We start from the raw sequence: 27,262 nt of genomic DNA, 5'->3' as shown, positions 1-27,262 counted from the left end.
CCTTACCTCCTTACTTAATTTGCACACACTGTATACACATTTTCTATTGTGTTATTGACTGTACGTTTGTTTATCCCATGTGTAACTTGTTGTTTTTGTCGTTGTTTTTGCCGTACTGCTTTGCTTTATCTTGGCCAGGTCGCAGTTGTAAATGAGAACTTGTTCTCAACTGGCCTACCTGGTTAAATAAAGGTGAAAAAATACCTAACTTCTGTGACCGACCCAAAATTAAGGACATCTTTGACTTTGTCTCTAACTCTGAATAATCGGTTATGAAAAGCCAACTGACATTCACTCCGGAGGTGCTGACTTGTTGCACCTTCTACAACCACTGTGATTATTTTTATTTGACCCTGCTGGTCATCTATGAACATTTGAACATCTTGGCCATGTACTGTTTTAATCTCCACCTGGCACAGCCAGAAAAGGACTGGCCACCCATCAGAGCCTAGTTCCTCTCTAGGATACTTCCTAGCTTCCTGCCTTTCAAGGGAGTTTTTCCTACCCACCATGCTTCTACATCTCCATTGCTTGGGGTTTTAGGCTGGGTTTCTGTATAGTCTTTTGTGACATCGGCTGATGTAAGAATGGCATTATAAATATATTTGATTGATAAGAGACTCAGTTAGCATAGCCTTGCTATTGAGAAAGGCCGCCGATGGCAGACCTGGCTCTCAAGAGAAGACAGGTTATATGCACACTGCCCACAAAATGTGGTGGAAACTGAGCTGAAAACTGAGCTGCACATTCCAACATCCTGACAAATGTATGACCATATTAGAGAGACATAGATTACACAGACCCACAAAGAATTGGAAAACAAATCCAATTTTGATAAACTCCCATATCAATTGGGTGAAAAACCACAGTGCGCAATCACACCAGCGAGATTTGTGACCTGTTGCCACAAGAAAAGGGCAACCAGTGAACAGTTACCATTGTAAATACAACCTATATTTATGTTTATTTATTTCCTTTTTGTAATTTTAACTATTTGCACATCATTAAAACAATGTATATTGACATCATATGAAACTTTTGTGAGTGTAATGTTAACTGTATATTTTTGATTGTTTATTTCACTTTAGTTAATTATCGATTTCACTTGCTTTGGCAATGAGGGGGGTGAAGAACCCCTTGGACCTAGAGGGAGGGAGAAAGTCACTGCAACCAGTCACCCAGGAGAGGGGGCGGGGGGGAGAAGGGGATGGTGAAGGCTGCAGACTGGGAGGCAGGAAAGCAAGAGATGGAAAGAGGAGAACAGTGGCCTAGCCAGTCTCAGATCACCAGTAAAAGGCCAAAGGTAGATCCACTATCTCCGAGGCGTCCTATCACAACACCATCTACTACTAACAAAGAGAGAGAAGGAGAGAAAGAGAGATGGTGTGTCCTAGATAATTACAGTGACAGAGGACTGGGGAGAGTGATAAATAGGGTGGGAGAGAAAATAAGGGTGAGATGGAGTGAGAGAGCAGTGAATGAGGGGGGTGGTGGTGGCTGGAGTGGAACGAAGGACTAGGGGCGATTGTAGGGGAAGAAGTAAAGTCACCCCCCCCCCCATCACCCTCACTTTCGCCCCTTCTCACCCGGCATGCACGCTCTGGAGTCAACTTTAATTACTGCCACGTGCCACCTCATCCCTATCATCCCCCCGCCTCTCTACATTTCCCTCCTCCCCTCCCCCACAGCTAGCTCCCTCCTCAGCCTTCCCTCTTAGCCTCTCCCCTACCCATTTCTACCCTCTCCCATGAGACCAAGGCCTGATCCCTCCTCACCCATCTCACCCCTTCACTCCCCGTCAGCCTTTCTCTTCTCCCCCCTCTACCCTCTGTAAATCGTGTCTGAGCTTGTGGCTCTGCGTCATGGCAGATCAGTCACGAGGCCTGAAGGCAAAGTGGGGCCTGTCACTCTGCCTTTGTCCTGCCTAGTCTCCCCTCATCTCCCATCCTCCCCCCTGCAACACAGCAGACTACACCACAACACGACTCACACAGCCTGCCTGGCTCTACAGACAACAACACCGCTGTGTGCATATCAGAGTCACATTTTCATAGCTGCTTGTTGTACATATGCATAATGTGTATTTATTGCAGTACAAATAGTTGTTATTATTAGGAGCTTTGGTGAGTAATTTCCAATGTATTTGTTTCACAAGGAAAATCAACTTTAAAAAAAAGACGTTTTTAAATGTGTGTGCCAAATATGAAGGTGTGTGTATTTGTGTGTTTGCATCCAACGTGTTATGACGTTTGTAATGACTGATTGAGAAGCTGACTGATTGAGAAGCGCAAACAAATTAAGTAATTGTAGGTTGTTGACTGGATGTTATGATAACCACCTTTATGTTTAAACTGCAGGATTTCCTTCTTCCTAGCGACTAAATAAAAACCTCTTAACAACATTACTTAGTAACAGAACAAAACTTTGAGGTCTAGACTGGACATGAGATACGAACACAGAACAAGATCCCTGAGACCTGGTTGGAATCTAGTCACAACTTCTTCCATTGAGACCAGGGTCATATTTATTAGACACCAAACATAAACAGGGGGCGGTACTACCTGAACTGGTCCAATAAGAAATGTCTTGTTTTTGTTTTCTGTTGCAAAACATTTTACTTACTATGTTTTGCTATGGTGTGCCCTAATGAAAATGACGCCGACCAGCTTATTGTTGGAGCTTGGAGGAGACCTTCCATGATATAATTCACACAGACATATAGCAAACATGATATAATTGATAAAGACGTATTCAAAACACAATGTGACGAGGGAGGGTAATGTTTGGGTGAAGTGATATCATTGGCCAGAAGTTAATTCAGCATCAACGACTCTAGACATAGCAATGGTATTATTGAGTATATGGGTGTATATATGTGTGTGTGTGTGTGTTTTGGAAGGAAAAAGGGCCATTAAGGAGACATCCAAACAAAAGAGAGTGGGGGTGAAGGGTGCTTCCCTTCTGCCTGTGTGTGGGAGGAGCCTAATCACTGACACGCACACACCTCCAGCCACTTCTGGGTCTGTGCGTCTGGGTGTCTAGGTTTGCGTATGGCCTTTGTCTCTTACTGGGTTTGCATCTGCATTCATGTCACCTGTGTCTTTGTTCCTGTGTGTTTAGGGGGAGGGGGGGTTGTCAGGCATCAAGCCCCCCCCAGCCCCAGGCCTGCTCCCTCCCTGCAGAAGGAGGAGGCTGTGGTGTGTGTGGCTGATTGCAGTTGACGTGGCTGGAGGTCCAGGGGACCAGGGAAGTAGGGGAACGGTACTCACGTAGTCTGCCCGCCGCAGGCCCCGTAGAGACTGGGTAGCCTGCTCCAAAATCTTGTTGTGCTTCTTGGACAGCAGTGCAAACAGGCTGAGGGGGTGAAGAGGGAGAGAGAGGGATGAGAGAGGGAGCGAGACAGGGGAGGGGGTGAAGAGAATGAGGGAATGAAGAGAATGAGGGAGCGAGACAGGGGAGGAGGGGGTGAAGACAGAGGGGAGGAGTGGGTGTGAGAGAGAAGCAACAGCATGAATCAGACTAGCAACAACATCCTCCTCACATCTCACTAAAGAAAGACAGACAGAGACAGCGTTACAGAGGAGATCTAACACACAAACACTGTCACTAACACACATGATGCTGATTGAGGTACGCACAACACATGGGTATTTCTATAAACTAGGGTACCATTGAGGATTTCCTGCGGTGGGCAACTTATTTGCTGTTGATAAATTGATAATAATCAGCCAATTTTTAAAATGTCATTACATTAAGATATAACAGGGGAACATAGCTACATTCAATACAATTCACGAGTTGATTTAAAAACAGTCTAAAACCCTTTCTCGTGGTTGGAGTCTTGACAGACATGTCCAACATCGCTTGACATGAAACAACTTTTCTTTCCTTTCATTTATGGCAGGTGTTGTTAGTTATAATACGTTTTAAATCAAATCAAATTGTATTTGTCACATGTGCCAAATACAACAGACCTAACAGTGAAATGCTTACTAACAATCCCTTAACCAACAATGCAGTTTTAAGAAAAATAAGTGTAAAGAGCAGCAGTAAAATAACAGTAGCGAGGCTATATACAGGGCGTACCGGTACAGAGTCAATGTGCGGGAGCATAGGTTAGTAGAGGTAATTGTGGTAAAATGTACATGTAGGTAGAGTTAAAGTGACTATGCATAGAGTAGCAGCAGCGTAAAAGGGGGGTGGTCAATGCAAATAGTCTGGGTAACCAGCTGTTCAAGAGTCTTATGGCTTGGGGGTAGAAGCTGTTAAGAAGGCTTTTGAACCTAGACTTGGCACTCCGGTACCGCTTGCCGTGTGGTAGTAGAGAGAACAGTCTATGACTAGGGTGGCTGGAGTATTTGACAATTTTTAGGGCCTTCCTCTGACACCGCCTGGTATAGAGGTCCTGGATGGCAGGAAGCTTGGCCCAAGTGATGCACTGGGCCGTACGCACTCTTCTCTGTAGTGCCTTGCGTTCGGAGGCCGAGCACTTGCCATACCAGGCAGTGATGCAACCAGCCAGGATGCTCTCGATGGTGCAGCTGTATAACTGTTTGAGGATCTGAGGCCCATGCCAAATCTTTTCAGTTTTCTGAGGGGGAATAGGCTTTGTCGTGTCCTCTTCACGACTTTCTTGGTGCGCTTGGACCATGTTAGTTTGTTGGTGATGTGGACACCAAGGAACTTGAAGCTCTCAATCTGCTCTACAACAGCCCCGTCGATGAGAATGGGGGCATGCTCAGTCCTCCATTTCCTGTATTGTGAATGCTGAGCTGTAGTCAATGAATAGCATTCTCACATAGGTGTTCCTTTTGTCCATGTGGGAAAGGGCAGTGTGGAGTACAATAGAGATACCATCATCTGTGGATCTGGTGGGGCGGTATTCAAATCGGAGTGGGTCTAGGGTTTCTAAGATAATGGTGTTGATGTGAGCCATGACCAGCCTTTCAACGCACTTCATGGATACAGACGTCGGTAGTCGGGTCGGTAGTCATTTAGGCAGGTTACCTTAGTGTTCTTGGGCACAGGGACTTTGGTGGTCTGCTTGAAACGTGTTGGTATTACAGAATCAGTCAGGGACAGGTTGAAAATGTCAGTGAAGACACCTGCTAGTTAGTCAGCGCATGCTCGGAGCACACGTCCTCATAATCCGTCTGGCCATGCGGCCTTGTGAATGTTGACCTGTTTAAAGGTCTTACTCACATCGGCTAAGGAGAGTGTGATAACACAATCATCCAGAACAGCTGATGCTCTCATGCATGCTTCAGTGTTGCAAGCCTCGAAGCGAGCATAGAAGTAATTTAGCTTGTCTGGTAGGGTCGTGTCACTGGGCAGCTCGCAACTGTGCTTCCCTTTGTAATCTGTAATGGTTTGCAAGCCCTGCCACATCCGACGAGCGTCAAAGCCGGTGTAGTATGATTCAATCCTAGTCCTATATTGATGCTTTGCCTGTTTGATGGTTCATTGGAGGGCATAGCGGGATTTCCGGGTTAGAGTCCCGCTCCTTGAAAGCGGCAGCTCTACCCTTTAGCTCAGTGCGGATGTTGCCTATAATCCATGGCTTCTGGTGGGGGTATGTATGTACGGTCAACTGTGGGGACGACGTCATCAATGCACTTATTGATGAAGCCAGTGACTGATGTGGTGTACACCTCAATGCCATCGGAAGAATCCCGGAACATATTCCAGTCTGTGCTAGCAACACAGTCCTGTAGCTTAGCATATGCATCATCTGACAACTTCTTTATTTATGCATCCTGCTTAAGTTTTTACTTGTAAGCAGGAATCAGGAGGATATAATTATGGTCAGATTTGCCAAATGGAGGGTGAAGGAGAGCTTTGTACACATCTCTGTGTGTGGAGTAAAGGTGGTCTAGAGTTTTTTCCCTCTGGTTGCACATTTAACATGCTGGTAGAAATGAGGTAAAACGGATGAACTACGTACCATTTCATGGCTCCTTATGTTATGGCGTGAAAACAGCTTTCATGGGCACATACATTCCAAATAATATATGTGATTGGAAAATGGAATGTTTCTAACCGGAAGAGTCACCTTAACTTGATACTTATAATAAATTCCATAGTAATGACAAATTCCATAGTAGCCTAATGGGCATATTCACAATGGGGCCGATTCAGAGTTAGGAAATGTATGCCTTTTTTACGCATTTTGATTTAAGCACTTCTCAATATTTGGTATTCAGACTTATGCACGTGCGACCCTATGCACGTGCGAAATGAGATTTGCGGGTGTGGCTCCCTTGTGAGCACTTAAAAGATTTTATTCAAACCCAGAAAACACACCCAGTGGGTGGACTACCAATTTGATCAGGGATAGTTTCTTCAATTCATTTTTTCTGTTCAATTATCTAAAGAAATCACTTGAAATACTGTGCAAATTCATTTTGGTCAGCACAACATTAGAATGTAACAACAAGTAACTCAGAAAATCAAATAGGCCTACTGGAATACCTTGAAAATCAGACATTTCCTCAGACATTTATTGTAGCCGAAATTATTATAAACTCCCCTGATCAAATGTAAATATCCAATATTTTCATTTCTAATCAGTTTTTGTGACAGATGTAGACTTCTGACACTTTTTGCATACTTTTTGGGGAGAGTTTTTGTTCTATAGGCTATAAAAACAATACAATATAAAATGTACATCCTTGAAAATGATGATTGTGCTTGAAAAAGTAATTAAAAGTCCATGAATTTGACTTTCCAATGTCTGTACGAACCCTGCATTTTGGTTTATGGGCCAATTGGCATATATTAACCATTTTGAAATGTTGATCCATCCCAAAGTCACACTTTGGACCCATTATTTATAGAAAGACCCACATATATCTTAGAAAATATATTTTTAGAAAACACAAATTCCTAATGAGAGAAAATACAGCAATTTCTCAGTAGCATTATTTAGAAACTATAGATCACAGATCACTATCTGTGATGGTTTTGTTTGTCTTGTTTATTTTTTAAATCATTGTACCTAAACTGTATGTGTAAACATGTACATGCAGGGCCCAGCTGTAAATGAGACCTTGGTCTTGTTCCTTGTTGAAATAAAGGTATAATAATAAGGTGAATCCCAAATGGCACCCCATAGTGCAGTACTTTTGACCAGAGCCCTAAGGTCTACTAAATACGGGATAGGGGGCCATTTGGGATGCAGACAGAAGCTCCAGCTACGTACATCTATGGATTCTTTAGAAAAGGCTTGTATGACTCATTCTACTGCAGATTTGGTGGTTTGGCATATGCTTTTCATCCGTCTATCTACACATTAGCTGTCCTGACAAATCATTCCAAACAGTGTGTCTGTGTGTCATTCCAAACAGAGGCATCATCATCACAAGGCATGATAACACAAACAACAACGCAACCAGGGGAATGAAAGCAAGGCAAACAAGCCTCAGAGATAAAAGTGCAGCTAAATATAATAGAAAATAATAGAACAAAAGAAAAAGTTTGTTGTGTGAAAGATGTAGAAGATCCTGATGGATTGACGTACATAAAAGACATATGCATCCCAAATGGCAACCTATTCTCTATACAGCATACTACTTTTGACGAGAGCCCATAGAGTTAGTTAGAGGACTCATGGATATAATTGAGGGCTTCCACCATTTTAAAGTAGTCAACTGGGTGGGGATTCCTATGGGTTGGGCCAATGATCAGAGCCTTCTCTTCTTCAACTTGTGTTAAATATGGTTTGTAAATGTCTAAGTTATATCACTACCATCTAATGGCCACAATAAATCAATGACATAAGATTTGGTTCAGGACCCCAACATTGCAGGTTGTGGTAAATCACAAATATTTGCTTTATGCTTTTTTCAATCTACAAAATAAGAAGAAAATTGACCACTTCAAAATGGATAAGGCTTCAATGGTGCTGACTATGCTGTCACAGACACCATAACGGGATAGATACAGATGTGAGTCCTCTAACTCTATGCGAGAGCTGTATAGGCCTTGGTCAAAAGAAGTGCACTATAAAGGGAATAGGGTGACAGTTGGGACAGACACAGAGACTGGTAGTACTAAGAAGTAAATGGCATGATAACAAGGCTGCGCAAGGGATGCTTGAATCTTTAGTTATGCAGGCTCGCAAGCCAAGGACGAAACAAACAAACAGGTGAAAATCTTATCTATTCTGAAACAAATCGTTCAATAATATTCTTTAGTTGCAGACCATGTTCGTTGTTGACGGAGACTGACTATACATGCAGCTTATACATGTTTGGTACCCAATATCATTCAGACATCAGACTAACGTTACTATTCACATCTGTTTTTTCCAAAATCATCAAATAGATTCTGTGTAACAGAATATGGACGTCAACCAATCCTTGTTCTATTGGTAAACTTATAACAGGGGTGGGTAAACTTTTGGGCTTGATGGCCACATTAAGAAATTCAACGGAGGGCCGCAAATATTTATTTTTTACTGATTTGTTTGTTAAAATCTATTTGAGGGCTAGAAAAAGGGCAGTTTAAAAAAATAATATATATAGGTCCATTATAACTTCTTGTCACGCCCTGGTCAAAGTATTTTGTGTTCATCTTTATGTATTTGGTCAGGCCAGGGTGTGGCATGGGGTTTTTGTAATTGTGGTGTGTTTGTCTTGGGGTTTTGGTGGTGGTATTGGGATTGTAGCTTAGTGGGTTGTCTAGCAAAGTCTATGGCTGTCTGGAGTGGTTCTCAATCAGAGGCAGATGCTTATCGTTGTCTCTGATTGGGAACCATATTTAGGCAGCCATATTCTTTGAGTTTGTCGTGGGTGATTGTCCTTAGTGTCCTATGTGTACTCTCTGTTAGTTTGCACCAGATAGGCTGTTTCGGTTTTGTTTATTGTTTTTTGTAAGTTCGTGTTTCTTTGTTGTATTAAACATGGATCGCAATCGACACGCTGCAGTTTGGTCCGACTCTCCTTCATCACCACTAGAAAACCGTTACAGAATCACCCACCACCAACGGACCAAGCGGCGTGTCAACAGGCAGGAGCAGCCGAAAAAGGAGATGCTCACCAAGGATTTCTGGTCATGGGAGGAGATCTTCGACGGGAGAGGACCCTGGGCTAAACCAGGGGAGTGTAGCCGCCCAAAGGAGCAACAGGAGAAGAGGCAACAGAGGCAGCAGCAGCAGGAGCAGCAGCAGCTACAGTGGGAGAGGTTGCACCACCTGGAGTTATGGACATGGGAGGAGGAATTGGACGGTAAAGGACCCTGGAATGAGCCTGGAGATTATTGTCGCCCCAAAGCCGAGCTGGAGGCAGCAAAAGCAGAGAGGCGGCATTATGAGGAGCTAGCACGGCAGAGCGGATGGAAGCCCGAGAGTCAGCCCCAAAAATTTCTTGGGGGGCTTACAGGGAGTATGGCTATGCCAGGTAGGAGACCTGCGCAAACTCCCTGTGCTTACCGGGGGCTGGAGAGACCGGGCAGGCACCGTGTTATGCTGTGGAGCGCACGGTGTCTCCAGTGCGGGTGCACAGCCCGGTTCGGTATATTCCAGCTCCTCGTATCGGCCGGGCTAGAGTGGGCATCGAGCCAGGTAAGGTTGGGCAGGCTCGGTGCTCAAGAGCTCCAGTGCGCCTGCACGGTCCGGTCTATCCAGTACCACCTCCACACCCCAGCCCTCCGGTAGCAGCTCCCGCACCAGGCTTCCTGTGCGTGTCCTCGATCCAGTACCACCAGTTCCAGCACCACGCACCAGGCCTTCAGTGTGCCTCGCCTGTTCAGCGCAGCCAGCGCTTTTCTCCTCTCCTGCGCTGCTGGAGTCTCCCGCCTGTTTAACGCAGCCAGAGCCTTCCTCCTCTACAGCGCTGCCGGAGCCTCCCGCCTGTTCAGCGCAGCCAGAGCCTTTCTCCTCTACAGCGCTGCCGGAGCCTCCCGCCTGTTCAGCGCAGCCAGAGCCTTCCTCCTCTACAGCGCTGCCGGAGCCTCCCGCCTGTTTAGCGCAGCCAGAGCCTTTCTCCTCTCCTGCGCTGCCGGAGTCTCACGCCTATCTAGCGCTGTTAGAGCTTTCCTCATCTCCAGCGCTGCCGGAGTCTTCCGCCTGTTTAGCGCAGCCAGAGCCTTCCTCCGACACAGCGCTGCAGGAGTCTCCCGCCTGTTCAGCGCAGCCAGAGCTGCCAGTCTGCATGAAGCAGCCAGAGCTGTCAGTCTGCATGGAGCAGTCAGAGCTGTCAGTCTGCATGGAGCAGTCAGAGCTGTCAGTCTGCATGGAGCAGTCAGAACTGTCAGTCTGCATGGAGCAGCCAGAGCTGTCAGTCTACATGAAGCAGCCCGAGCTGCCAGTCTGCATGAAGCAGCCAGTCTACATGGAGCAGCCAGAGCTGTCAGTCTACATGAAGCAGCCCGAGCTGCCAGTCTGCATGAAGCAGCCAGTCTACATGGAGCAGCCAGAGCTGTCAGTCCGCATGGAGCAGCCAGAGCTGTCAGTCCGCATGGAGCAGCCAGAGCTGTCAGTCTGCATGGAGCAGCCAGAGCTGTCAGTCCGCATGGAGCAGCCAGAGCTGTCAGTCTACATGAAGCAGCCCGAGCTGCCAGTTTGCATGAAGCAGCCAGTCTACATAGAGCAGCCAGAGCTGCCAGTCTGCATGAAGCAGCCAGAGCTGTCAGTCTGCATGGAGCAGTCAGAGCTGTCAGTCTGCATGGAGGAGCCAGAGCTGTCAGTCTACATGAAGCAGCCCGAGCTGCCAGTCTGCATGAAGCAGTCAGTCTACATGGAGCAGCCAGAGCTGTCAGTCCGCATGGAGCAGCCAGAGCTGTCAGTCTACATGAAGCAGCCCGAGCTGCCAGTCTGCATGAAGCAGCCAGTCTACATGGAGCAGCCAGAGCTGTCAGTCTGCATGAAGCAGCCAGAGCTGTCAGTCTGCATGAAGCAGCCAGAGATGTCAGTCTGCATGGAGCAGCCAGTCTGCATGGAGCAGCCAGTCTGCAAGGAGCTGTCAGTCTGCAAGGAGCTGTCAGTCTGCAAGGAGCTGTCAGTCTGCAAGGAGCTGTCAGTCTGCACGGAGCTGCCAGTCTGCACGGAGCTGCCAGTCTGCACGGAGCTGCCAGTCTGCACGGAGCTACCAGTCTGCACGGAGCTACCAGTCTGCAAGGAGCTGCCAGTCTGTAAGGAGCTGCCAGTCTGCACGGAGCCGCCAGAGCTGTCAGCCTACATGGAGCAGCCAGAGCTGTCAGTCTGCATGAAGCAGCCAGAGATGTCAGTCTGCATAGAGCAGCCAGTCTGCATGGAGCAGCCAGTCTGCAAGGAGCTGTCAGTCTGCAAGGAGCTGTCAGTCTGCAAGGAGCTGTCAGTCTGCAAGGAGTTGTCAGTCTGCAAGGAGCTGTCAGTCTGCAAGGAGCTGTCAGTCTGCAAGGAGCTGTCAGTCTGCAAGGAGCTGTCAGTCTGCACGGAGCTGTCAGTCTGCAAGGAGCTGTCAGTCTGCAAGGAGCTGCCAGGCTGCAAGGAGCAGCCAGTCAGCACGGAGCCGACAGAGCTGTCAGTCTGTAAGAAGCCGCCAGAGCTGTCAGCCTATATGGAGCAGCTAGTGCTGCCAGTCTGCCCAGCGCCGCCAGTGCCCCCGTCTGCCCAGCGTCACCAGTCTGCCCAGCGCCGTCAGTCTGCCCAGCATCGCCAGTCTGCCCAGCGTCGCCAGTCTGCCCAGCGCCACCAGTCTGCCCAGCATCGCCAGTCTGCCCAGCATCGCCAGGCTGCCCAGCACTGCCAGTCTGCCTAGCGTCGCCAGTCTGCCCAGCGCCGCCAGGCTGCCCAGCGCCGCCAGATCTGCCAGTCAGCCAGACTCTTCCAGATCTGCCAGTCAGCCAGTCTCTTCCAGATCTGCCAGTCAGCCAGACTCTTCCAGATCTGCCAGTCAACCAGACTCTTCCAGATCTGCCAGTCAACCAGACCCTTCCAGATCTGCCAGTCAACCAGACTCTTCCAGATCTGCCAGTCAACCAGACTCTTCCAGATCTGCCAGTCAACCAGACTCTTCCAGATCTGCCAGTCAGCCAGACTCTTCCAGATCTGCCAGTCAGCCAGTCTCTTCCAGATCTGCCAGTCAGCCAGACTCTTCCAGATCTGTCAACCAGACTCAGATCTGCAGACTCTTCCAGATCTGCCAGTCAACCAGACCCTTCCAGATCTGCCAGTCAACCAGACTCTTCCAGATCTGCCAGTCAACCAGACTCTTCCAGATCTGCCAGTCAACCAGACTCTTCCAGATCTGCCAGTCAACCAGACTCTTCCAGATCTGCCAGTCAACCAGACTCTTCCAGATCTGCCAGTCAACCAGACTCTTCCAGATCTGCCAGTCAACCAGACTCTTCCAGATCTGCCAGTCAACCAGACTCTTCCAGATCTGCCATTCAGCCAGGATCCGCCAGTCTGCCAGGATCCGCCAGTCAGCCAGGATCCGCCAGTCAGCCAGGATCCGCCAGTCAGCCAGGATCCGCCAGTCCATGATCCGCCAGTCAGCCAGGATCCGCCAGTCTTTCAGGATCCGCCAGAAGTGCCAGTCAACCAGGATCCGCCAGTCAGCCAGGATCCGCTAGTCTGCCAGGATCCGCCAGTCTGCCAGGATCCGCCAGTCTGCCAGGATCCGCCAGAACTGCCAGTCTGCCAGGATCCGCCAGTCTGCCAGGATCCGCCAGAACTGCCAGTCGGCCAGGATCTGCCAGTCGGCCAGGATCTGCCAGTCAGCCAGGATCTGCCAGTCGGCCAGGATCTGCCAGTCGGCCAGGATCTGCCAGTCGGCCAGGATCTGCCAGTCGGCCAGGATCCGCCAGTCTGCCAGGATCAGTTAGATCCGCCAGTCTGCCAGGATCCGCCAGTCTGCCAGGATCCGCCAGTCTGCCAGGATCCGCCAGTCAGCCAGGATCCGCCAGTCAGCCAGGATCCGCCAGTCTCCCAGGACCCACCAGTCAGCCAGGATCCGCCAGAAGTGCCAGTCAGCCAGGATCTGCCGGAACCACCAGCCAGCCAGGATCTGGTAGATCCATCAACCTGCCTGAGCTTCCTCTCACTCCTGAGCTTCCTCTCACTCCTGAGCTTCCTCTCACTCCTGAGCTTCCTCTCACTCCTGAGCTTCCTCTCACTCCTGAGCTTTCTCTCACTCCCGAGCTTCCCCTCAGTCCCGAGCTGCCTCAGTCCCGAGCTGTCCTTCAGTCCCGATCTGCTCCTCAGTCCAGTGGGGTTCTGGGTGAGGACTACTAGGCCATGGTCGGCGGCGAGGGTGGACTATCCAGGGACGAAGGGAGAGGGGACTAAGACATTAAATGAGTGGGGTCCACGTCCCGCGCCCGAGCCGCCACCATGGACAGACGCCCACCCGGACCCTCCCTATTGTTTTGAGGTGCGTTCGGGAGTCCGCACCTTAGGGGGGTTCTGTCACGCCCTGGTCAAAGTATTTTGTGTTCATCTTTATGTATTTGGTCAGGCCAGGGTGTGGCATGGGGTTTTTGTAATTGTGGTGTGTTTGTCTTGGGGTTTTGGTGGTGGTATTGGGATTGTAGCTTAGTGGGTTGTCTAGCAAAGTCTATGGCTGTCTGGAGTGGTTCTCAATCAGAGGCAGATGCTTATCGTTGTCTCTGATTGGGAACCATATTTAGGCAGCCATATTCTTTGAGTTTGTCGTGGGTGATTGTCCTTAGTGTCCTATGTGTACTCTCTGTTAGTTTGCACCAGTTAGGCTGTTTCGGTTTTGTTTATTGTTTTTTGTAAGTTCGTGTTTCTTTGTTGTATTAAACATGGATCGCAATCGACACGCTGCAGTTTGGTCCGACTCTCCTTCATCACCACTAGAAAACCGTTACACTTCTACATACATTCTGTGTAGTTTGAGTGGCCTGGAGTGTTTTTTTTGTCTTTACCAAGCACAGATTCAACTACAAAGACCAGGGAGATTTTCAAGTGCCTCAAAAGGGCAGTGATTGGTATATTGATGGGTAACAATAACAAATCAGTCACTGAATCTCTCTTTAAGCATGGTCAAGTTAATAATTATGCTGTGGATGATGTATTAAACCACCCAGACACAAAGATAGTCATCCTTCTGAACTGAGCTGCAGGACAGGAAGTAAACTGCTCTGGGATGTTACCATGAGGCAATTGGTGACATTAAAGCAGTTACAGAGTTCAATGGCTGTGATGGCAGAAAACTAAGGATGGATCAACAACATTGTAGTGACTCCACAATAATGACTTAAATGACAAAGTGAAACAAATACACAAATATACAGAATACAAATATTCCAAAACATGCATCTTGTATGCAACAAGGCACTAAAGTAATACTGCAAAAAACATGGCAAAGGAATACACTTTTTGGCCTAAATGCAAAGCCTTATGTTCGGGCAAATCCAACACAACACTCCTTATTTTCAAGCATGGTGGTGCAGCATAAATAGAAACGGGATGGAGCTAGGCATAGGCAAAATCCTACAGAAAAACCTGCTTCAGTCTGCTTTACGCCAGACACTGGGAAAGGAATTCACCTTTCGGCAAGACAAGAACCTACAACACAAGGCCAAATCTATGCTGGAGTTGCTTACCAAGAAGACTTGAAAGTGGCTGTCTAGCCATGATCCCGAACATCTTGACAGAGCTTGGAGAACTTTGAAAATAATAATGGTCTTGGAAAGATATTACACAGCAGTTTAGATAGTACAATGATTCTCAACACTATGCATTGCTTGTTTTGCACAAACTTAAAATAGGCAAACTGTGAGAATTTATGCAACTAGGAATTCTGCATAGTGCACCTTTAAAGAATGACCCAAGAAGACTCAAAGCTGTACTCGCTGCCAAAAGTGTTTCTAACATGTATTGACTCCGGCAACGGAATATTTCTACAACGACTATATTTCATTTAATATATATTAATCAAAAAAATAATAATCTTCCTCTGGCAGAGTATTTTGGGAAGATTGTTGACAAATGTTTTAAATGCCACTTTGTAACAAAATGTGAAGAAATCCCAGAGGTATGAATACTTTTGCAAGGCACTGCACATCATTAAGTCTCTCAGGGTCGGCCTCCATAGCGGCGCAGCGGTCTAAGGCACTGCATTGTAGTGCTTGAAGCATCACTACAGACCCGGGTGCGATCACGGCTGTGTGACCTGGGTCGCGACCGGGAGACCCATGAGGCGGCGCACAATTGGCCCAGCGTCATCCGGCTTAGGGGAGGGTTTGCTGTCTGGGATGTCCTTGTCTCCTCGCGCTCTAGAGACTCCTGTGGCGGGCTGGGCACATGCATGCTGACACGTCGCCAGATGTACAGTGTTTCCTCTGACACATTGGTGCGGCTGGCTTCCGGGTTAAGTGAGCAACGTGTCAAGAAGCAGTGAGGCTTGGTAGAATCGTGCTTCAGAGGACGCATGGCTCTCGACCATCCGTATGGGAGTTGAAGTGATGGGACAAAACTAACTACCAATTGGATATCACGAAATTGGGGAGAAAAATAGGTAAAAAGTAGAAAAATTATAATAATACAAAAATAAAGTATTTCATGGTCTGCTCCACTGACCTTGAGTACAGGCCACCATGGATCAACACACATCAATATACACAAACACTTGACAACATAGGCTACATGCCAACACACACAGACAGAGACACATCCTCTTTCTCTGTCGTCTTTATAAACCAAGTGGGAACAATATAAGAGATTTTTTAAATAATTTGGCCCAAAAAAATATGTAGAAAATATTATATAGATACACCTGACTTGAGAAAAAAATCTGTACAGCTACAGTCATTACTGCATGCAATTTCTAAGCAACCAGCTTCAACTGGCATACCATCGGCACCCAGTCCACCATTGAATCAAACAACCATTTTTTCTAGTAACATTCCTGTAATCTTTCTCTTCTATCTCAGAGTACTCAGCCTGGACCACAGAACATAAATAATTAAATCAATTCAGCCTAGGCTCCTCATGCAGTACTGAGCTGTCCATCACCACATGCCCCTACCCATGAAAAATAGACAGTGTGCCTCCCCCACCCCCCAAATGGCTCCCTATTCCCCATATAGTGCACTACATAAGGCATAGGGTGCCATTTGGGATGCACAGACAGCCTAGCTCAGTCTCTCTCTCTATCCCCACTAGAAACAGCAGAGCAGATGGTGGCTGATGCTCAATAATAACAAATAGAGACGAGTAAACAGCCGTGTGGGAATACACAGGGGAGCTCACCGCCTAATAACACACAGGAGCAGGGAGCAGGGGAAGGAGCAGGGCAAGCACACACACAGACACACATGGAAAAACACACATACAGTGCAGTCGGAAACTATTTAGACACGTTCACTTTTTCCACGTGGTTACGTGGTTACGTTACAGCCATATTCTAAAATGGATGAAATTACACACAATACCTCATATTGACAAAGTAAAACAGGTTTTTAGAAATATTTGCAAATGTATATACAGTACCAGTCACAAGTTTGGACATACCTACTCATTCAAGGGTTTTTCTTTATTTTGTGAAGAAATCCAAACTATGAAATAACACATATGTAATCATGTAGTAACCAGAAAAGTGTTAAATCAAAATATAGATATTTCAAAGTAGTCACACTTTGCCTTGATGACAGCTTTGCACACTCTTGGCATTCTCTCAACAGCTTCATGAGGTAGTCACCTGGAATACATTTCAATTAACAGGTGTACCTTGTTAAAAGTTAATTTCTGGAATTTGTTTCCTTTTTAATGCATTTGAGTCAATCAGTTGTGTTGTGACATGGAAGGGGTGGTATACAGAAGATTGCCTTATTTGGTAAAAGACCAAGTCCATATTATGGCAAGAACAGCTCAAATAAGCAAAGAAAAACGACAGTCCATCATTACTTTAAGACATGAAGGTCAGTCAGTGAAGTGATTTCTGAAATGTCTGTCAGAAAAGGGGATAAACATCGATCTGGCAACTGTTTCAAAACAGGAGAAGGGTAATATTCTCCCGAGTTTTTATGCCCCCGCAAGGACTGCTAAAGGAGACTGATATAGAACCAGCAGCATTGCTGGACTGCATGCAGGCCTACACTGCCACTTAAATGAGCCTCCACTGAGCCGGCCTTGGTGCCTGATGAGAGAAACTGAGTTCCTGAAAGCAAACAATGTCTTTGCTGGTATCATAAAACAGCTGAGAAGGGAGGGCAGGGACAGAACCAGCCAACACCCAGCTATAACACAGCGGGACCTAAATCCGAAGCCTTGAGCCCCGCCACCCCTAGAGGATTACTGAATAAGGTGTGGTTTGATTTGCAGTTGCTTTTGGCCGAAGAGGCAACAAAGGAAATCGCAAACTGAAGCCAGACTCATTCGTAATAAAAGAGGACAAAAATGGATCGAGATAGGCAACACTGAGTTTCAATGAAGAAACCAAGAACCACAAAAATCCAATGGAAAGAGACCGAGAGAATCGTTGTGGCTGCATGTATGAAAACCTAGGGAAAGATCTTTGCTTGATCGCTAGAAAAATCACGAAATTAACTTAACATGCCCCAGCCTTTTATCTACACCCCAAACAAAATCTCTCTGATGACGACAACATGTGGTATACCATAGAGCCAATGGGACTCAACACTCTTTCATCAATGCTGCCCCGTCTGTGCAAGGTATAACATTTTGTTCAAATAGCTAGGCTGCTATACGGTATATGAATATAATAAACATGAATAGAATCATTGTCATATTGTCATTATTAATTGCTCGCTCTCTCTCTCTCTGAGGCTGGCACATTCCATAGGTATACCAAACACTGCATCAGGACAACTGCAGGACAGCAGCTCTCCGATGCAGGTCTGGAGGCCAGAGTATATGTACGGGCGCAGGGCTGAAAGCTCTCTTAGGAGCTATTGGGAGCCGTCCACGGATAACAGAAGGAGATGTAGTAACATCCTAACAGCTACGTGCGACAACAAGGCAGTTGTTCCTGAGAAAAGGTGGCCAGCTGCACTTGAGTCCCCGGCATTAGACAAGTACTGAATGGAAATATGCATTTCAATGTGTATCACGAATAAATAGCTGTCGATGCTGTGAACATCTGAAAAAAAGTGTCATTGTGGATTCTATTCTGATCTGCTGTATCAATGTCTTTGCTACAATGTTTCAGCGCTGTTTTCAGCTCCATGGACAGCGTCCCTACAATGTTTCCATCTGACATAACATTTTCCTATGCATAGACCAGATGTGCACTGTTTTCAGAACCATGGACAGCGTTCCTAGAAACCAATGTTCTGGAACTATCAACCAGCATTTGGGAAATGTTGCTTTACATGGCAGTCAATACGAAAATAACTAACGACTAGAGACCGCCTAAAATGTCACTTGACAACCAGTGTTAGTGAATGTAGCATCATGTTTTTGTTTCAAAATTGATAGTTTGGGAAATAATCTTGATTTTTAATGCAGGTAACCCGTTGTATAAAAGCAATAGTACACTCGAGGCCATGTGTTATGACATTTTCATCATGGCTGTGGTGGACTACACCAATCGGTGTAGTCCATCCATCGCGGATATGACCACATCACAGCCATGATAAAAATGTCATAACACATAGCCTCATGTACTATTGCTTAATTGTTGATTCTAAAACATACAGACTTGGGTATGTCATATAAAAAAATATAGTATTTAATTGGGGCTTTTACATGGCGTGTGTGTTTTTGTTGATTCCAAAACATAACAGACACACTTGGTAAAATGAATGAGATATGGGCATGCTCACTTTTGTTTTCGTTGTTTCCAAATCATAGACACACTATGCTGGCTTTGACTGAGATCTGGGATTGTTTATTCAGTTAATTTAACGTCTGGGCATGCTCTGAAGCTTTGTCCTCTTTGAAAGCCTAAGGGGAAAAACTGAAGGGGAACAAACATCCTTTGTTATGAGGTCTCTGTGCTTTTTAAAATGGGAGTGGTTGCAGATACGGCTTCTCCCGGACCTGTTTTTTCCTGGACTAAAGGCCTTGAAGTTTCTGCACATGTGCAGATCACGTTCTGACCAAGTGTTTATTTACCTAATTCTTCAGGTTTTACCGGTGAAATATTCATGCAGCATCTGCATACCAACCATTTCATCTCAATCAGTTTCATGAGTTGAATGATCTTGTAAAGTGAGCCAATTTTAGAGCAGATGGTGTTAAAACTATAGCATAGTCTACCTGTGTATCTTGCCTAGTGGCGCGCATTGTTGAATTTGGCCACAAGAGAGAAATTACATGGTGTTTTTGTCTTGCAGTAACGTTATACTATGCTACTATATTCGGTTTGTTATGTAGAATACTATCATTATGTGATCAGACATTGATTCAGCTTTGATCTAACTTTATTAAACGAGCCTGAGTAGCCTGTTCTCTACGAGTAGAGCAGAGATTGTGTAAAGTAGAGAATAAACAAATGCCGAGAACGTGATCAGCACACGAGCAGAAGCTTCGGGTCCTTAGGTCTGAGGGGAAAAAAAGATCAGGGAAAAGTCTGATCCACAGCCATGGCCTTTTTATAAAGGTGGTGAGATGGAGGGGGCACACTTTGTTACTAATTGATTGACAGGGCAGGGTGCTAGCTGCCATACACTATTGTTTTGGCATCAGTGGCATGGCAACCTGTTCAATTGTTCATGTCTAGTCTAGACAGTGCCTGGAAGCTGTGTCAGATTGACCTACTGAGAGAGAGCCAAATTGCCTGGCCACCGGTGAGCAGCGCGCACACGCTCACCTACACACACGCACGCACACACACACATGCACGCACACACTTGCTTTCTCTCTCTCTCTCTCTCCCTCTCTCTCTCACATCAGCAGACTAGGGCCCCCCCAAAAACATACAGCTAGACCAAATGGGAGAGAATCTCCCAAATTGTTGCACAAAGAACCTAGCCGGATAAATGCAGTACTGAGCTGAGATGTACACCTGCTACACATGTCAGCACCATTCATCCGATGTAGGTCACGGAGTCCATTTATCATTGGCTTTATGTGGGGTGATTGAGGTACTGAAAAGTGTATTGAGATATGATTACCAGTGCTGGCTAAGAGGCCTGGGTCTGAGTCTGTCTGTAGGGTAACTAAGATTCTATGGTGTCCTTTGTAGCCATGGTATTAATAAGACTGAGAGGCACACCTGGTGATCCCCACCAGCACAAAGACTCTGCCACACTGACTGACTGCAAAAACCTAGTCTACAGCACAGGCAGCAGTGGAGGCTCATCAGAGGTGAAAGAGGAGGACCATCCTCAGTGAATTTCATTAAATTAAAAATAGTTAAAAAAAAAAATGTAACTGATCCTTTTTAGATAAAACTATACTAAATATTTTCACGTTACCAAATAATTCATTAAAACGCACTATTTTGCAATTAAGGTCACAGTAGTCTCAGCAGCACTCTGTAGGGTAGCTACATGTTGTAGCCTGAGGACAGCTAGCTTCTGGGTACATTTACTTCCATACATAACCTATGAGGCTCATGGTTCTCACCCCCTTCCATAGACTTAACACGGTAATTATAACAACTTCCAGAGGACGTCCCCCAGCCTATTATAGCTCTTGATGCATGAACTGATATTTTGTCCACCCAATCAAAGGATCAGAGAATTAATCTAGCACTGAAAACATAAGCTACAGCTAGCTAGCACTGCAGTGCATAAAATGCATTTGATTTGATTTTTTTTTTTTTTTTGAATGTGGTGAGTAGTTGACTCAAAGAGAGAGAAAGAAAATAGTTGAACAGTTTTGAACAAATACATTTCTTCCAAAATGGAGAAGCAAGATAGACAGAGATGGTAATTTTTTCCCCTCACTTTTAGTTTCACTTACTTAGCTAGCAAATGCAGCTAGCTAGTTTAGCCACCTCAAACACCATACTCAAACAGAGGGATGCTATGTTAGCTAGCTGGCTAAGACTATCCAACACAACACTGGAACTCTTCCAAGTCAAGGTAAGGTTTTGATTTTTACAAATGTATTGCCACCGGGGCCCACCAGTTTAAGTGCTAAATTGTACACTAACGTTACTGCATGATTGTAGCGGGTTTACTAACACGTTAGTTCTATTAGCTATGTTGACTATGACATTACTTGATATAATATGGTGACAACGATGTAGGTTGTGTGTAGTGGTTATGATATGGATTGGCTTGGAAAGGTTTTTTTCGCCTGGTTACACAGCTGATGTGTTGTGCATTGAAGTCCACAAGCGAAGGGAAAAAAGGTGAGAGGAGAAAATCGCATCGATGCGAGAAGGAATACAACGTGGCTGGTATGAAAGTGAACTGTGTTTTTGTGTTATCAGGGGTGTATTCACCACCGATTCTGTTGAAAAATGATTCTTAAATGGAAGCAAATGGAATTAAATGGCGATAAACATACCAGAATTTGTCAAACAGAAACTCTTGTTTGCAACTGTTCGACTAATAGTTACACCCTAGATCAGCTAGATGCAGGCAAGAGTGTGCAAGGCGGGATTGAATGACACCAACATTTTCTCTCGACCTGTATGCACCTATGTTGTAAACTTTCATTCATAGGCATGGTTGTAGCAACCTCGTGACAGGCATAGGAAAATTTGAGTATCGTGTAGTAGCCTAAAAATATTGCTGTTACATTGAACTGGGTGAATGGAATATGAAATGACAGTCATCCAACATGCTGTAATACAGTAGAATTTTTTTCCTCACTCATCTTAAATGGCACTGACCGCCACCGACTGACAGACACGGCTTTACAAAGAACATGCATGTGTAGAATGTATCTTTGTCAAAGGTATGGCTCTAGAGAATAGGGGGTCATTTTGGATCCATTCAGCGAGTCCACTATCCGTAAATCATTCCAGCATGCAAAGATGCAATACAAATGATGCTGTGCTCATGCAGCAATCAGTAGGACAGAAAGATAATAAAAAAATGTAAAAGAAGCAGGAAGAGAGGGCAGCAAAAGACTAGTAGTCTTAGAGTCTGGTTATAACCCGGAAGCATAGGACTTGAGAATGAGCGAGCAAGTAAAGTGCACAAGCTCCTGTCCTAGTGCGTCACACGCGGTGAACCAGCCAGTGTTTGTGGCGACTGCAACTGGAGTGGGGGAAAAAAAGGTCAAAAAAATACATAAAATAATTTGTTTTCTCCAATTTCGTTTAAAAAAAAAAACGTAAAATACTTTAGCATAGTATGTTTGGGTTACGGTCAGAAAGGTGACAAAGGGGTTCAAAAAGAGGCAAAAGAGAAGCCATCACTGATTGTCAGTTTGTTTAATATTATAGCTCAACAGACATCCCAGAATAATAACTGATAACAGCCAAAAGTAATGAAGGATTGGAATTTGTGTTTGACTCCAGCAAACTATTCTCACTTGACAGTTAAAGAAAATCTAACATTGACTTAAGCCTTGAGCATGCAGTAAAATCATTGGAATAACTTTCCTTTACGACACTGACTGTTCATGGAGCAGTCCTATGTAGCCAGGGTTGTGGGTTCGATTCCCATGGGGGGCCAGTAGGAAAAAGCATGAAAATACTTATACACTCAAGTCGCTCTGAATAAAAGTGTCTGCTAAATGACTAAAATGTAAAATTATAACCAATGCTTTGCCTGAGGCTTGGCGTTCTAGATATACTTCACATGCTCTTATACAACACAGTAGTATTTTCTACTTTGTTTGTGAAATTAGATACATGTAGGGCGGCAGGTAGCCCTGGACCAGTAACCGAAATGTAGCAGGTTCAAATCCCCAAGCTGACTAGGTAACTAATCTGTTGATGTGCCCTTGAGCAAGGCACTTAACCCTAATTGTTCCCATAAGTCGCACTGGATAAAAGCGTCTGCTAAATGACTCAATTGTAAATGTGTAGAGAGATGATGTAGAGGAGAGGAGGCAAGATCTGGAGGCATCTGCAATGGGGCTGAGATGCAGAGATGCACAAGCAAATCAGTGTAGGAACTACTATTACCTTCCCCTCCACCACCACATCCCAAACCTTACTTTTATTTCTTATTCTTAGTCGTTTTTTTTACATTTTTTTTAACTGCATTGTTGGTTAGGGGCTCGTAAGTAAGCATCTCTCTGTAAGGTCTACACCTGTTGTATTGGGCGTATGTGACTAATACAATTTGAAGAAAGACTGTGTCAGCTCGGCTACTCTCTTAGTAATAATACAACACGAAGGAGTGTGTGTGTATGCATTTCTGTTTCCATTTCCCGTGGTCACAAACAGCATTAAATGATCCTGAATGAATGGGTGAACATTGAAAGGGAGTATGTGTGCGTGTATGTGTGTTAGAATGTATGACCAGTGGAGTGTGTGCTCCTAACCAGGGCTCATCTGGAACAATGATCTGGGTGAGTCACTGGGCAAGCCCTTCACATTCCCATTCATTCATATAGTTAACTTCTAACCACAGAGTCATGAGAAATCTCCTCCCTCTCAACAGCTTAGAGTCATAACCATTACCTTCCTTGACTGACTGACTGCTTCAAAGCCAGAATACACAACCAGAAGACGTGATGTCTTTATTGAGAGCCAACCACAGATCTATGACAACTAGCCAAGTGGTCTAATATGTGATGAGCAATAGACCTAGGCTACAGCATTACAAAGGCTGCAGCTGACGAAGACGTTGGCATAAGTTTAATCTGTACATCCAGTGAAATATCTAATATCAATTGTTTTAAAAATAAAAAGAGAGTAAAAGAAAGTCAAAATAAACACAAAGCACGTAATTCCAAGCACTTTCCCACTAACTATGTGTCTTATTATGACCAGCAACTGTATTCCATCATCAGGGTGGAGTAAGTGTTCGTGTGACTGAGTGAGTGTGTTTTCTTATACATGTGTTTGTCTAAGCTTGTTTGTGTGCTTAGTAAAGCTACCAAGGCAATCTGGAATCTGTTGCTATGTATCAAGTCGTCAAGGCATTCAGAGAAGCCAAACGAAATCACTAACTCAATCACACATCAAATAATCACCATATAAAATACTACCACTCCACCCTACAGGATAATTTACAAAACAGAATAAATATGCACAATTATTACCCTTAAAATGTTGACCTTATACTTTATATGCGCTTGTCTTTAATTCCGTCATGCACCAAACCAACATGGTCACTGGCACCAAGGGAAATGTGTAACCCATCTGTACTTCCAATCCACCAATCTAAAAACATGGTTTCAATCTGAAATCAGTGCGTTGCAAATTGTAATTGTAATGCAATAATCTGCCAATATAATGATAGTCATTTTATGTCGGACTTAACTAGCTACACTTCCAAACCGCCGACCTAAAAACACTGTTTTCAATCTGGAAGCACTGCGTCAATCTGCAAGAAATGGATCGGAATGTGATAATCGGCCAATATAACGATCGACTATCTTAGCCATTTTACACAGTTGTTATGGAAATGTTGAAATGATGTGTTGTGAATCAATCCATGCTAATGCTTGCATACTGGTGTGGTGATTTGGCAAGGGTTGGTCCTCTGTGGTAGACCTTATAAAAAGAAAACCTTTTTTTTTATGGTAATGTTTGTGACTGAATAGTGGCAGACTTTAGTACAGGCCATGAGTCAAGGAAGAAAACAAAAGCATAATCAAATGACTCATTTAAATCCTCTCTGATAAATCCTCTCAATCCAACCTTTGTTTTTCTCCGCCTCTACTGCCTTGGTGAGGGAACGCTGCAACATCAGTAGCTAAGAAGATAGGTGGTCTTTCCCACTCAGCACAAAACACAACCATGGAATATCTACACCAGAAGGTGCTGCACAGACCTGCTAAACCTCTACAATTTTCAATCTACCAGTAGGCTTTAGTTTGAGTTGAGATCATATCAATAACCATTAACAAGCATTGGCCATACCCGTGTCTGTGTTGACAGTCAGCAATAGTTCTACGGAGGACGGAGCTGTAGCCTCACCTGATGATGCGCTGGGCTGCATACTGGTGTAGGCAGCGGAACTGGGCAGACATATTGGCCAGGGCAGCCAGGCAGTTGGTGTGCAGGTACTTATCCTGGAAGAGAGGAAATGAGAGACGTGTATTGACCTACCTGGAATTCCATTGAGATGATCTTGGGAGAAAACAAAGCTAGGAGAGGGTAAACAAAGTGTATGTGGAGATCTTTTGGTGTGTGTGTGTGTGTGTGTGTGTGTGTGTGTGTGTGTGTGCATGTGTACTCACCCTGGTCCGTGTCATGTTGAACTGGATGGTACGTATGACCACTAGGATGAGTAGACTACCCAGGGAGATTTCTGTTAATGAACGCTCTGAATACCAAGTTATGTTTTTTAATACCTGGGAGAGGGGGAGTTTGAGCGAGAGAGGGAGAAAGAGAAAGAGAAAGAGGGAGGGAGGGAAAGAGGGAGAGTGAGTAACTACTCAGCATTTATTTTTATTTTTTTAGCAGTGGTGGCAAAGGTCGTGGCTGGAGAGGCAGGTGGGGGGGTCCACAGCAGCATGCCCCCCGGGGTATTTTTTTGTAGAAGGACTGTGAGAAGGTCATTTCAGGTGACTTTTTAAAGGTACATTATACTCCAAAATGAATGAAAATCAAATGACTCTGATCTATCTATAATCCTCCCCAGACATGAGCATATAACATATTGCCCCCAAAATATTTTAGGGCTGACTTTTTACCATAGCTTATATATGGGACCATACTATATTATCAGGCAGGTGTGCTATTAGCAATGAGCAAGGTTTTTTTCTGGATCAAAAAGGGACTACTTTCCTGCAATTTTATAAATGTTTTCCATGGAGCAGAGAGAAAATGTTGCATTTTACCATGGCTAATTCTGTGTTCTTATGATCAAACATTATAACAAAATCATTGGGGCCCCTGGGCATGTGCCCTGCGTGCCCAATCGGTAAGCCAGCCATGGCAAAAGTACTCCTAAATTCATAGTTTTATTTTATTGGTTTCATTGTTTTAGCTTTTATTTAGTCGATTTCTAGTTCTCAAATATATAAAACATATAGGTCAATTAAATGTTATACAAACTTGGTCTGGTTTTAGTCATTTAAGCTTTACAATGACAGTTTTTCTATCCCCAAAAAATAAATAATAATAATAATGTGTGGCGGCAACAATTTAGCAGTGGCGCGCCACTTCTAAATGAATAAAGTAGAAACACCGGTACTGTACAAATTAAGAGGAAAAGTTAGAACACCGCCAGCAGTAGCTATCACCGTTTCGATCACAAATCACTTTTTTCTCTGTAAAACACAAATATCAAAAGTGTTTCATGCAACTATTTTTCCATTACTACAGTAGGCCTATTACTTCTGGTTGTCAACCTTGTGTTTCCAGGGTGCTTAGCGACCACGGTAACAGCACTTCATGTCAGAAGTAAAGTAAGTCTCGGTAACGGTTGGCAGGACAGGATGTCATAAGGTTTGGCCTTACTTTATGTTGGGGAAGGATATAGATTCTGAAAAAGCAATCTAGACACAATTACACATTAAATAATGCATTTGAGATTGCACCTTCTTTTTCACTAACATGCAGAAATAGAATAATGCACTAATTTAAAGACCTATTCTGTACTGTCAAACTATCACAGATTTAGACTTCAAAGAGATCATTTGTGAAATTGACTAGGCTGTGCCATGGTCAAGTCTGCACTATCAAATGCAACAGAGGTTGTAGAAGCCTAGCTGTGATGTGTGTAGTAATACATGATCCGAGTCCATCCACCTGGCTCTGGAGACACTAAATGGAGTCACAGTGACACAGCACTGGGTGACAACCATCAGCAACTGATGGACAAAACATAGACCAACATGGTAGTCTAATCCCAGGCTCAACTCACAGCCCCAAAACACCACAACAGCATTAAAGTACTTCTGCATTGATTTTTCTATGATGAAAAACACCCATCTGAATATTGAGAGCTGGCCTGACTGTGGTTGGTTTATATTGAACCTAGTACTGCTGGAAATTACATGTCAACAGCAAAGAGACTAATGTGAAATGGATTTTCATCCAAAACATAGAGACTCAGAGAGAAGTCTGCTGGCAGCTACAGCCTAGGCTTTAGGATTTCCTGCTGCAGTCAAACAGGGTTCCCAAATGACACAATATTCCCTATATAGTGCACTACTTTTGACCAGAGCCCTATGGGCCCTGGTGAGAAGTAGTGCACTATATGGGGGATAGTGCCATTTGGGACTCAGCCGGAGACAAATTCATATGCAGCCCAGCCAGTAGACTGAAACTCGATAGGCTCCGCACGTACAGAGAAAGAGAGGAATGACTTTAAAATGTCA

At 44.9% G+C, this 27,262-nt stretch overlaps 1 protein-coding gene across 7 annotated transcripts in view; it reads right to left on the bottom strand.

The window, feature by feature from the left end:
• LOC112219613 (dymeclin) overlaps positions 1-27,262 on the bottom strand; it is a 159,879-nt gene that overhangs the window by 53,491 nt on the left and 79,126 nt on the right. For all 7 annotated transcript variants that reach the window (XM_042302103.1, XM_024381005.2, XM_042302104.1 and 4 more), the window contains 3 exons: positions 25,175-25,288; positions 24,912-25,006; positions 3,270-3,354 (listed from right to left, as the gene is read on the bottom strand). In XM_042302103.1, the coding sequence (XP_042158037.1) occupies positions 3,270-3,354; positions 24,912-25,006; positions 25,175-25,288 (294 nt within the window). The remainder of the gene's footprint in view (positions 1-3,269; positions 3,355-24,911; positions 25,007-25,174; positions 25,289-27,262) is intronic.

This window comes from Oncorhynchus tshawytscha, linkage group LG20 (assembly GCF_018296145.1).
Source record: "Oncorhynchus tshawytscha isolate Ot180627B linkage group LG20, Otsh_v2.0, whole genome shotgun sequence".
Lineage (NCBI taxonomy): Eukaryota > Metazoa > Chordata > Actinopteri > Salmoniformes > Salmonidae > Oncorhynchus > Oncorhynchus tshawytscha.
The sequence above is the reverse complement of the archived record's forward strand: the minus strand, read 5'-3'. Positions and strand labels throughout refer to the sequence as shown.